This window comes from Nyctibius grandis, chromosome 11 (genome assembly GCF_013368605.1).
Source record: "Nyctibius grandis isolate bNycGra1 chromosome 11, bNycGra1.pri, whole genome shotgun sequence".
Taxonomy (NCBI): Eukaryota; Metazoa; Chordata; class Aves; order Nyctibiiformes; family Nyctibiidae; genus Nyctibius; species Nyctibius grandis.
Genome location: NC_090668.1, coordinates 24,396,450 through 24,409,564, shown reverse-complemented (window position 1 = coordinate 24,409,564; position 13,115 = coordinate 24,396,450). Strand labels below are relative to the sequence as shown.

The 13,115-nt window shown below is 49.3% G+C and overlaps 1 protein-coding gene across 1 annotated transcript in view; it reads left to right on the top strand.

Moving 5' to 3' along the window:
- Positions 1-13,115, top strand: part of IGDCC3 (immunoglobulin superfamily DCC subclass member 3) — a 110,156-nt gene that overhangs the window by 62,790 nt on the left and 34,251 nt on the right. Inside the window, exons 3-5 of the mRNA XM_068409829.1 lie at positions 594-738; positions 3,975-4,105; positions 8,186-8,323. Coding sequence (XP_068265930.1) covers positions 594-738; positions 3,975-4,105; positions 8,186-8,323 — 414 coding nt within the window. The remainder of the gene's footprint in view (positions 1-593; positions 739-3,974; positions 4,106-8,185; positions 8,324-13,115) is intronic.

Sequence of the window (13,115 nt, the reverse complement as noted above, 5' to 3'; positions counted from 1 at the left end):
ATGTGGCCCTTCCTTCTGCGGTGCTGGAAGGCAGAGTATGCCATGAGCTGGAGCACGTGCCAAACAGAGGTGGAAACCAAGGGCTCTAAGTTTTACTGGGGTATCTGGGAGCTCTTTTGGTCAAGGTATTTAAACAAAATGAGTTTAGGACACAAGTCATGCACGCCAGAAGGATATTTACAGCAGATAAGACGTTGGCAGCAACAGAAAGGATAGACAGCTCTTTTCTGATGTGAACTTGGATCCAAAGCCTGCTGAAGCTGTTGAGAATGACCTCCGATAAATGCCAGTGCAGTCTGTGCATCTCGCTGCCCCCGTAGACCTTGCTGTGGAGCATGGGGGTCATGGAGCACTGTCTTCTGCCCTGGTTGAGTCAATCAGTTCAATGTGCAGAGGCAGGCGTAGAGCAAGACCTTGCCACTAGTCTTGTTTCTCCATGCAGGAGGTTAGGCTGCAAACCAGCCTTCTGTTCTTGCATTACTATCCCATTTGCTGCCTCTGGGTTATCGGGGTGTTTCTAGGTCATGTGAAGTTGTTAGCAGTGGATCTCTTTTTCACATGTGAATATTTTTGCCTCTCTTTGTGTCTTCTAGCGATGTCTGACTTCCACATCCACCCTCAGAATGCAGTGGTGGAGGAAGGTGGTGTAGCCAGATTCCAGTGCCAGATCCATGGCTTGCCTGAGCCGGTCATCCTCTGGCAAAAGAACCGCATGCCGGTCAACACAGACAACGAAAGGTAGGACATGTCCAAACCACGTACTGCTGTCATTTCTCCATGTGGAAAAAAGTGGCCAGGCTTGCTCTTGCCCTCACAGTTGTGCTAGGACACAACTAATTGGGGCTGAAGGTCTTGGCCAGCGTTTCTGCCATGGAAAGCTCTTTCAGTTAATGTTGTGAGTGGTCTGGGCTCCTTCTGGCCAAACACTGTTCAGAAATACTGCATCTCTCAAGAGAACTAGATAAACCTTGTTAGCTGATTTTGGAGGAGGCAAGGGCTTGCACTGACCTTCCCTGATCAGCCCTTCTCTAGGTTTACTTTCCAGCATGAAGAGCCCACTCAGCAACCCTAGCAGAGCTGGAGTAGCTTTGGCATCCATCATCCCTCTGTGGCTCCATTTTGTGCAACTCTTCCCGAGCCAGACCCATGACTTAGGGTCTTCCATGTGGGTCCTCAATCCCTGCAAAGCGCTGAATTATGCCATGGCTACTAGACTTTCCTTCCCAGGTGGCCCTCCTGGTGTGTGGCGGCAGGGAAGCTCTGCAGAGAGCATCTTGAAGCACCTTGGGCTCTCGTTTCCCATGCAGCCCTCCTGAAGGGAAGCCCCAGCTGCCCCCCTTCCCCAGCCTAAACCTGGGACGGCACGTCCTTGCTTCCTGTGTTGGGCAGGCTGCTCCCATCGCGTCGGAAACGTCCCTCATCACAGTTTGATCCTCTGAGCAACGGTGGGGCCCGGCGGAGGACAGGTGGCAGGAAACGTGTGCTCCGTGCCGGCAGCCTCCGGTGGTCCCAGCTGTGGCTCGGGAGCTGCACGGCCGGTGGCGAGAGACAATCGGTCGCAGCACACCTCCGTCGTGAGTTGATTTCCATGCCTTGGGAATAGGCAAAACCAGGAAGCTATAAATATTTTCCTGAAAGCCCCTATTCTTAAAAATGTCAGTTTTTGCAGCAGAACGTGGTTGGGTGCTTTGGAGGCAGGAGAAAACACGAGGGCTGGAACAATGCCTGACCTTTTCAGCGTTGCGGTGAACTTACATTAGAAGGACCCAAGAGGCCCAACCCTGCCGTGAAAAACTGCAACTGTCAGGTTTTGTTTTTCCTTGTGTTTTTCATCTGAGCTTTTTTTAGCCCAGCACAGGGTTGATTTGTTAAACTGGATCTCCTCTGAAGGCTCCTTACTCACACAAGTGCTAAACTGGGGATGTGGCAGAGCAGGGCAAGTGGTCCTAGGTGCTATCAGCAGAAGTAAGGGGTACAGAACTGGGCTTGACACCTTGTGTACATCCTGATGAGATGTTGCAGGACAGGTGAAGTTCCCTTGAAGTCCTTCATGCATTATTGCCCCTTTGCATTTGATCCTGGGGTCACAGGTGTGGAGATGACCAGAGATGTGGCAGGGATTTGAGTGTGACCAGGACTTATTTCTGCAAGGCTGAGGAGCCCCAAGGCTGAGGAGCCCCAAGGCTGAGGAGCCAAGACCTTTCTCCAACCCAGAGAGCCCCCAAGCTGTGCTCATCCCCACTGCTTCTCCTCCGGGGCAGGGAGCTGCCCAAGCCGTGGAGGATGTGGGCTTAGGAGCAGTTTCCCTGTGTTCAGTCCCCTGATTTTGAACAGATTTGGCTTTTTGTAGGAGTAAAGTTACTGGGGAAGGTTTTTATTGTCAGTTCAGTAGATTAATCTCTGACACCAACGGGCCTGGGTGACGAGGGTTGCTTCTCTCACTGAATTGGATTTCTGCATTAATCACGCTCGGTGCATTTCTGCGTATCAAGTGTGTATAAATTTGTATGCCGAGCCTTGCACTCGGAGGCTTTGAAGGCAGAATAATAGCTTTGGAATTGAATCTTCTAATGCTGTGGGCAGATTGTTAACAAAAATGAAGGCTTCTTGTGGTATAATTCATCCAAAACAACGGGCATTTTAAAGGCCTGGAGAGATTGCAATCAACTTCGGGACGTGTAAAACTGATTGCTGTCACGCTGCCACCGACGCCGAGCCGCGCGTGTGGAGCCCAGCGCAGGGAGCAGGTTATAGGCACTTAACCATATGCTGATGTGGAAGAGGATATTCTTCATCTTCCAGACGGAAATGGATTATTAACTCATCACAGTGTAATGACTTACTGCCAGCCAATTTAAACACACGGTTGCCAAGCAACCGGTAATGTATGTATACGTATGTGTGTATGCATGCATGATTTAAATGTACCTATGTTTTAAATATATAAAATATTTATTTATGTATGCCTACTTGCTAGGTATTTTAAAGATGCCTTTCCACGCATTTGAGGTTTTAAGGTCATGTGGATTTGAGTCCTGGACCTGGATGCGGGAATGTGGAGCACACACGTCCCCTGATGCTTGTCCATGGTCATTGTGCTGCAGCTGGTGAACGGTAACTCCCACATCAGCTGTGTTCACACGCAAACAACACACTTCAAGAAAGATGTTGAGGTGTTGGAGTGAGTCCAGAGGAGGGTGACCAAGCTGGTGAAGGTTCTGGAGGGTCTGACCTATGAGGAACGGCTGAGGGAGCTGGGGGTGTTTAGCCTGGAGAAGAGGAGGCTCAGAGGTGACCTTAGTGCAGTCTACAACTACCTGAAGGGAGGTTGTAGCACAGTGGGAGTCGGCCTCTTCTCCCAGGCAACTAGCACTAGGACAAGAGGACACAGCCTCAAGCTTGGCCAGGGGAGGTTCAGGTTGGACATTAGGAAGCATTTCTTCTCAGCAAGGGTCATTAGCCATTGGAAGGGGCTGCCCAGGGAGGTGGTGGAGTCACCATCTCTGGAGGAGTTTAAGAAAAGGCTGGACATGGCCCTTAGTGCCCTGGTCTAGTTGCCATGTTGGTGTCAGGGCAATGGTTGGACTCGATGATCCCAGAGGTCTCTTCCAACCTGATTGATTCTGTGATTCTGTGAAATGTGCTGCCAGAGCTTTTCCACAGGTTAAACAGGAAGCATCTACTTCGTAGCCTTCCAGCAAAAGCCATCCCTTCTCAAGGGTGCATCAGAAGGTAAAAAAGGGAATGTACCCCCTGTAAAAGAAGACCAGAGGCTCAAATATCCAAAAAAATAAAGAACTGATGCAGTGATAAGCGTGGGCTGAGCCTGCCAGGGGCTGCATCACTCGGGTGGCATTGGCACCTCTGCCCCGGGATGCGGGGTGCCAGCCCGCCCCACCTCCGTGGGTACGGAGCCTGCCTGCACGTCCTGTCCTGCCTTGCGAGTTTTTGTTTCTGCTTTTCTCTCCCCGCAGGTACACGCTGCTTCCCAAGGGCGTCCTCCAGATTACGGGACTGAGGGCAGAAGACAGTGGGATTTTTCACTGTGTTGCTACCAATATTGCTAATGTGAAGTTCAGCCGGGAGGCCAGACTCACCGTGTCAGGTTAGTACCAGTAAATGCTGTCCTGGTCTGGACCAGGACAGCTAAAGAGAGCTTCAGGCTAACAGCACTGAGAAGCATCCCTCTGTCCAGCCCTAACGCCTTCCTTGTTCTGGATTGTTATTAGTTCCTGCCAGATCAGTCTGTTTGATAGCAGATAAATCTGTCTCTTTGCCTGTAGATTAGCGCCAGTTTCTGGGTAGAGGGAGGACAGTGAGAAAATGAGTTACAGCAGCTTTACATTAAATAAATTCTTTTGGAAATGTGGAAGATTCATCATTTCCTTATGAGACCTGCCCACTCTGGAAGTAATTGCAGCACACAGGGTGATCAATTATTTATCTAATGGGGGAATTATGTTCTGTAGGCTGTTAGCATTGCTTTGCAACCGGAGTGGGCTAACCTTTCTTTGGAAGACAAGAAGGAGAAGCACTGAGTGCCCCAGGCTGAATTTTGACTTGATTCTCCATCCACATTTGAAGTCAGTGGCTGAAACAGGTTTTCACCTCTGAAAGGTCCAGCTGAAGAAATGACGGTGCTTTATGGTCTCCTCTCCAAAAAAAAAAGGGCCAAAATCACATACTTGCTGTTTGGTTTCATGCTGCCGGAGGTAGGATGTGATGGAGCTATAAGGGCAAACCGAAGCAACCCACATCCACGCTTTGCATGTGCACAAGTTCAGTCTGTTGGTGAGAGCACACAAAATGGCATGTGGAAGTGATGACCTTGGGCACAGGGAAGGAAGGACTAGGGTGCAAATATGCTGCTGCCACCTTTCCATAGCTGTGCTGCCCTCCGCTGACCTGCCCGTTGCCCATCCTCCATTAGCTGTCCATGCTGGACCAAGCTGATCTCTTGGAGCCCCTTTGAGCAATAACTCCTCAGCCAGTTTCTAAAATTGATGTTAGACTGTGACCTTCTAGTGAGGCTTTCTTCATTTGTCAGTCTTTTTAATTTAAAACACTTCTAGCTTCAGAAGTCTCCCAGTAGCTGCTCCTAGTTTGAAGAAAGTGGGAAGTATTAAGTCAAATCATACAACCCAGCCCGATCAAGCAGCCAGGAGTGATGCGTTTGTGCCCTCTTCTTAGAAATGCCTTTGATATGCTCATCTTCCTTGTATGAAAACAGGACAGCGTGCTTCTTCTGGACTTCAGAGCATTTGTGGGTTACCTTCAGAGAAGTCAAGAGTGCCAAACCGAGCCCTGGCTGGAGAGGGAGGAGGGAGAGGATGGAGATGGGCTCTGGGAGCCCAGGCCCTGCGGGGCACTGCCACAGCCTGGCTGGAGAGGAAGAGGAGGGGGGATGAAGGAGCCTGCTCGCAGCACTTTCCTCCCTCTCCCCCGCAGCGGTGACGTGGCTGCCAGCAGCGAGCAGCACGGATACGTCTTCCAGCTACTGATTGATTGTTTTCAAGTGCCTGCTTAGCGGAGATGCTCCCGAGGGGCTGCCTGCCTCTCTGCACTGACACCTTTTCAGTGTGAGCTGCGGCTCGCTCTCTGCTGTCCTTTTGATCAAGATCTAACAGCCTGTGCTGGCGACTCTCCTGTCCCTGCTAGAGAGCCTGTAACTCCTGGCAGTGCCGGGGACCTCCCCATCCTCACCACGATCGCTGCTGGCAGAGTCCCTGGGGACCACGTGCATCATTAGAGCCTTTTTCCCTTTCAAAATAAATCCCCACAGCGTTGCCCTGAACCCTGTTGTGCTCCAGCAGCGCACGCCTGCCACCAGTCCCCTGCTTTGTCACTCCTCCCTTCCTGACCCTGCATCAAAGAGCTTTTCTGGTTGGAGAAGGAAGCCTCCTCCCCGATGGTTGGGCACGGTCAACCCCTTTGCACGGTGCTGGTGTCTGACTGCCATGTCCCTGCTGGGTCACCGTCCCTTCTGGCCCTGGAGATGGCATTGCCATGGGCGTTGGGCTCGGCAGCAAAGTGCTGGGACCTTCACGTGGCCTTTGCAAGCAAAGGTGAGCTGTGGTGGAAATGCTGCTCCCAGAGCTGGGCCCACACCTGAAAACCCGGATGCCTGTTTAGGACTCGAAGTATAAACCAAAGTGTGTGATTTTTTTTTTTTTAGTTTTTATTATCAAAATAGAGTGTTTTATAAATTTTCCTTTGGTTTCAGCTCCCGTTTACTGCTATTCTTGGGTGACCTTGGACAATTCATTTCTCTGTGTTTTGAAATATTGAAATCACTCTGTAATACGATGATAATATCGTATTATTCTAAGCGTGAACATTTAGTATTGTGATTTAGAACAATAAATCTCCGTGAGTTTGAAAGGCACTCCGAGGTACTGAGGGGGAGGGTATTGTTTTTCAGATCTCTTGGGGTTAACCAGCCGGTCATATGAATTTATTGTGCATTCTGGTTCTCATCAAAAAAATCTGCATTTTATGGCTCGCAGTGAAATGCATTTAGTGAGAAACCCAGCTCTTAAGTCACGCTGACACGGTGATTTCTCTTGGATTTTGCCCATTTAGACACAACCTCGGAGTCGCTTTATCGCTCCCCGTTTAGCCCCTGTAGGAACGATTAACAAACGAGCCGCTCTGATCCGTGCTCGCCCTCGGACCGCTGCAAAATCCCCCTCCCAACGCCCCGACTTCAGCCCCTGAGCTGCTGGGAAAGGGTAACGCTGAAAAGCGCAGGGAGAAAAGAGATTTTATCTTGGAGAAAAGCCCTTGCAGATAGTTTTTTGGTGGATCGCTTTTCTTTAATAAGCTTCTTGGACGTCGGTACGTCCATGTACAGGACTCGGCGCGGGATGGTCCCCCGAGCAAAGCCAGCCCGTGGCAGAGCGCAGCTCCCCAGCCCTCCCTGTGCCCCTCTCCTGCTCGGGGGGGAGATGCCCAGTCCCAGGATTTCTCTCCGCAGGTGTACAGAGCGTTTTTGCCAGCAGCAGCTGTCAGATTGTTGAAATTCCTTAAACACTGCTTAACCTCAGCGTTTCTGGAGTGTAACCCAGCTCTTGTTGGAAAGGGGGGAAGGCTAATGCAGAGATTGTCAGCATTCCTGTTTACTGATGGAGAACTGAGAATATGTCCTTTTTTTTCCTCCTCTCCTGCTCCCAAGAAATGGGGCTGAAGGCTGAAGGGACCTTTGGCCCCAGGATAAGGCACTTTGTGGGGACTCAGGAGGTGCGGGTTCAGCTGTGGTGCACCTGACTCAGGATGATGTTTTCATCCTGTGGTCTGCTCTGGTCTGATGAATCGTGGCTTCTTTTGCTTGTCCTGTGCCTGTCTGGTTTCCAGAGTCCTTGTGCCAGGGCTTTGGGTCTGTGCATCATCTTGTGCGATGGGTTTCGTTCTTGGTTGCTGCCACTTGGTGCTACTGCAGTGCAAATAAACCGTTAGTAATTGCATCGTGAGCAATGGTTGTATGATGATTGTATCAATCAGAGCAACGTGATGCTTCCTCTCTGCACCCAGTTACACCAGAGCGGTCCAGGACAGGGGTGCTGTAAAAGGCAGGGAAATGGCCACCTCGTGGGCTGCAGTCACCAGAGGAGCTTCCTTGAACTTCCTCTCAAAAAGATTCTCAGTAGGAGTCAGGGACTGGCACCTCCATTGCTCTCTGTGTCCCAGGACAGGGCTTTTGGAGCAAATGACACCAGCAGCAAGAGAGGATGCTCGCAGAGAGGCGGATTTAAGTGCTGGGGACTGCATGGATTACTTCATGGTTTGAGATGCTGAAAGACAAAGCAACTGCTTCATTTATTTGCATTCCGGTCTGCATGAGCTGTCCTGCAGCTTGTGTCCTCCCTATATACCATATTTTTCCTGCACATCTGCTCACTGCAGGTCACAGCACGGTCCCTTCTTTGTGCTGCCCGTGCCTGGGTGTTAACAGGGGCTGCTTGTGGCTGGGTGGGTTGGCTGAGGGGTTTTCCTCAGGAATATCAATGCACCCTTAAAAACACGTTCAGACAACGTGACTGTCACGCAAACATTGTGCTCCTCTTGTTTCATGTACATCTCAAATTTATTAAGGATTATACCAGCCACATCATTTGTACTAAGAGGATGCGTTTCCATTAAACGAGAGACAATCAGATGCCTTTTAACGATGATGCTGTCCTTGCAGGCTCCCACTCCACCGTTTACAAGGACCCCATGATTCTCGTTGGTCCGGAGAACCTCACGCTGACAGTGCACCAGACCGCTGTCCTGGAGTGCATCGCCACGGGCAATCCCCGGCCCATCGTCTCCTGGAGCCGCCTAGGTAAGCCCGGGGGGTGACTGGGATTTCCTCCTCCTCCTCTCCATTGCCATCGTGTGGGAAATAGGTAGGTGCCACTGACTACTTGAATACTGTGTCCAGTTCTGGGCCCCGCACTTCAAGAAAGATGTTGAGGTGTTGGGGCGAGTCCAGAGGAGGGCAACCAAGCTGGTGAAGGGTCTGGAGGGTCTGACCTCTGAGGAACGGCTGAGGGAGCTGGGGGTGTTTAGCCTGGAGGAGGCTCAGAGGTGACCTTAGTGCAGTCTACAACTACCTAAAGGGAGGTTGTAGCGGAGTGGGAGTCGGCCTCTTCTCCCAGGCAACCAGCAATAGGACAAGAGGACACAGCCTCAAGCTTCGTCAGGGGAGGTTCAGGTTGGACATTAGGAAGCATTTCTTCTCAGCAAGAGTCATTAGCCATTGGAAGGGGCTGCCCAGGGAGGTGGTGGAGTCACCGTCTCTGGAGGTGTTTAAGAAAAGACTGGACATGGCCCTTAGTGCCATGGTCTAGTTGCCATGGTGGTGTCAGGGCAATGGTTGGACTCGATGACCCCAGCGGGCTCTTCCAACCTATTGATTCTGTGATTCTGTGTGTGACTATTTTATGCAACAAGTGGTTCAGCCTTTCCCTTCCCATGGAAGTTAATTGTAGGCTTGAGGTGCTTTTTATCTTCATCTCTACACTTTATTTTTACTCTCTGCCAAGATGCTGTTTTTACCTGTTAGAGAAGTGGGTTGGTTAAACCTGTAGCTGTTTCATGAAAAGTGATAATTTTATCTTTCCTCGAGTGACAGCATCTTCTTCATCTGCATTGAAAACATCACCACTGTTGGCGCAGAGAAGCAAAATCATACACAAACACATCTTTCACAGAAAACAGACTTGAAAGAAACTTGCTGCCTGTTCAGGGAGTTTTAAATAAATATTGAGAGGAAGAGAGTGTTTCAAGTAGCATGTCTGATGCTTGGAAAAACAAATGCTTGCTGCTGGGGTCCGTGATGTATTTTTTAATCAGCGTGGAAACCAGAGCCAGTGTCTGATGGCATCACACAAGCGAGGAAGAGCAAAGCGCCGTGTTCCTCCCAGTCTGAAAGCAAGGGTTATTTCAGGCTCTAACTTTGTGGTAGTAGCTCGGAAACTATTTTGCTCAGAGCAACACTTCCATTGCCCTACAGAAATCTGTGCTGAGCAAAGAGCTGAGGGCTTTTGTTTTATCTTCTGGAGTTTGTAACTCCGCCTGTGCACGCTGTGGGGTTGGGTTCAGTTAGTATTTCCCAAGCCCTTGTGGTCTGCGAGGTCACGTAATTTTGGGATGCTAATCTTACTGAGTCCCCCAAGGTGGCTGTGAAACACAAACAGGGATTATCCTGTCCCACGCTGCTGTGCTGGATGTGTGGCTTCATCCCCGTGGCTCTCCGAGGGTCAGGGTCCAGCTCATGGGAAGGGTGACTTCCCACTCCAGAGCCGTCTGCCAGGGCACGAGGACACTTATCCAGCATCAATCGCACAGTTTTGCCATGTTTGCCCTCCTGCTTGAATCCTCTGGTGGCTTGTAAAATCAGCTGGTGTCTGCCACTAACTGGGTTTTTTTTCCTCCGGAGCCATAACCATCAGATTGATGCTCTTTTAAAAATTCCCCAGATACGCTGTATCGCCGTTTTGGTTCTGTTGGACACAAGGCGGCTCTACATTAGCGCTCAAATATAATAAACTACTTCATAATTGCCTTAATTATAAGTGCTTATTACCTTCTTCAAAACACTTGTCTCTGTAGAGCAGTGCAATAATGAAGACGTAATAGCTTCGTGCGATGTGTGTCTGGATGGCCTGAGCTCAGCATTGCCTTCCACCAAAAACAAATACCCTCTCCACGCTGCTTTGCAGCACAGCAGCAGAATTGGAACTACTGAATGGGAAAGAGATCCCGTTATTTTCCCTCCCCTTCAGCAGGAATGTTTCCTGTCCAAAGCATCACAAGAGGAGGGTGACCAAGCTGGTGAAGGGTCTGGAGGGTCTGACCTATGAGGAACGGCTGAGGGAGCTGGGGGTGTTTAGCCTGGAGAAGAGGAGGCTCAGAGGTGACCTTAGTGCAGTCTACAACTACCTGAAGGGAGGTTGTAGTGAAGTGGGAGTCGGCCTCTTCTCCCAGGCAACTAGCGCTAGGACAAGAGGACACAGCCTCAAGCTTCGCCCGGGGAGGTTCAGGTTGGACATTAGGGAGAATTTCTTCTCAGCAAGGGTCATTAGCCATTGGAAGGGGCTGCCCAAGGAGGTGGTGGAGTCACCATCTCTAGAGGTGTTTAAGAAAAGACTGGACATGGCCCTTAGTGCCGTGGTCTAGTTGACAGGGTGGTGTCAGGGCAATGGTTGGACTCAATGATCCCAGAGGGCTCTTCCAACCTGATTGATTCTGTGATTCTGTGTGATTCTGTGAAGATCTTGTTTCGTATTACACCGACCTCGACAGCGATGTGGCGTACAGGCTCTCTGAGTTGGTGGGTTTGTCATCTTTTTGTAGCCATTTCAGAAGTGCTTTCATGTCGCTGTGATCAGGAGGAGGGAGAGGGGTTTATGCTGGACGAGGAGGTCCTCTGAGCATCTGTTTTCTGTACACGTGACTTCCTCCCGTGTGAGGGTCTCCTTCTTGAAGTTCCTCCTACAAAGCTGGTTTAGCTTAAATAACTAGTTAATTTACTCAACTTAGGAAAAAAACCCCACTTTTAATCCACTTCCAGAAATAAAAAAATCCATGGCCACAAAGTCTTGGAGAGATGCAGCTGATTTAGCAATAGGCCTGACTTAATTTAAACAAACAAACAAAAAAAAGTCGATTATATGTGAACATCTTTCTTGCTTGGTCGCAATAAAGAGTCGTCGTGTTGTTGCCATTACGTCGGGTCTTTGCACAGGGCATGCTGCTGGTTTGGAGTGTCTCTGAATCCCTTTGCTCACAGCTTTGATGTTGTGGCATTTCTTCTATCAGAAAGGAGCAAAAGAATCATTTTGCTTTTAGAGTTTTCTGGTGCAGGGGAAAGGAAGCCGTAAACAACGTTTGCACTTTTTGCTTTGGCTTTGCTAAAACCTGGCTGGTTTGCAGTGGGAAAGGCAGCTATATTTTGCTTGAAGGAAATCATTCAAATTCTGGGCCGGTTTTTGAGTGTCACGCAATCAATTTTGAATTTAATTTCCTTGGGAATATGTTGTAGCCCCTGACCACAAACAGAATTCCCGTGTCTCGCCGTGCATGAAATGTCAACATTCATTAGAGAGCAGGCTCTGGGAGAAATGTAAAATCATTAAGGGTTTGTTCAGGGGGAGATGGGGCTTTTCCTTTCAGAGCTACGCACTTCAGGCTTGGACCTGTATGCGTGCACAAATGAATATCCTGGGCACTTACTGCAGAGCCTTTTGAATGAATGACGATTTTAATGTATCCTTACCGTTTAAGTGACAGGCCACTGAGCTGGCCTCCATAAAAGGTACCAAGGGCAGAATAATCAACTATTTAGAGAGATATAGAAAAGTGAGGTGAGAAAGAAAGGACAGTGATTATCTGATAGTGTTATACAGAAGTTGTCAGAAAGGGTCGCACAATGGGAAGGAAATTACTAAAGAGGGAGCCATTCAAGAAGTAAACTATACAACAATTGTAGGAGCCAATTAATTGGTAACTTATTGGACACAGAAGCTTGCCATAGATGGCTGACTGGTTGACAGGAGCACCGTTCCCGTAAGTGTTTAGAAATAATAGAGTAAATTTCACCACTTCACATACTGAATAGTCAACTGTTGCAATGTACTCTAAATATGCTAATCCACAGTGCCCAGTGTCCGCCGGAGCAGGAGACCCATGTGTCTAAAAAGTGGAAGGCTACTATGGCATGATACAAAGAATTCACAAAAGACCTAAATGATCAACATTAGAAAGTTGTTACTTTCTTTCTACTTGCTACTTACAAAAGAAAGGCGTTCGTGTTGTTGCATATTCATCCCGCCTGGCACGTTGGAACGGGTCTCCGTAATTGGTGCCGGTGTGCCAATCACTCGGTGAGCAGGCGGAGAATGGGCTGCAGAAAGCATCACATACACCTTGGAAAAATAAATAATGTGGCTTCCAAACCGCAGGCATCTTTCATCCAGACTTCACCCCGGTGGGGAACCTGGAAGCTTCTACTTGTCCATAGCTGGGGCATCATTTGGGAGCGTCTCCCATTTGGAGAATGGTCTCCTTTATTGATCAGTTGCCTGGCTGCTCTTCACAACCAGCTGAACCTCCTCCTTCTGCCCTCATCAGTCGTGGATCGACAGAATCTGTCAGACATTTGCACCCAGACCGGTTTGTTTTCAGCCCTCAAATTTTCTGCTTTTGACTCCGTAAGAAGTAGGAGGTCACGTTAAGTGAGCAGCAGTTTCAAGCCTGCGTGGGTCCTGAGAGCTTTGGGAACTGACCAACAGTGTTAGCTTTTGCAGTCTTTCAGATCTCCTCTGTGGAGAGATGACTTGGTGATGGCAAGTGATGATGGGAAGGTGGGTTTTCAGGGTTTGGATCCCTTGATCCCAGCCACTCTTCAGGTCTCCGCGTAAGAGAAACAGGGTTAAAATCGACAGCAACCTTTGCAAAGCAAGTGTGAGGCGTCAGTCCCTCGGCACAGCACTTCTGCAAAGTGCCGAGCTTTCAGGATGCAAGGAATTTCTTGTGCAAATAGTCTGTATTATTTATGTGTTGTGTTACTAAGTTGGACTTGATATTAGCTGAAGACCTTCTAACTGATTACAGGATGGCTCAGGTTGAGT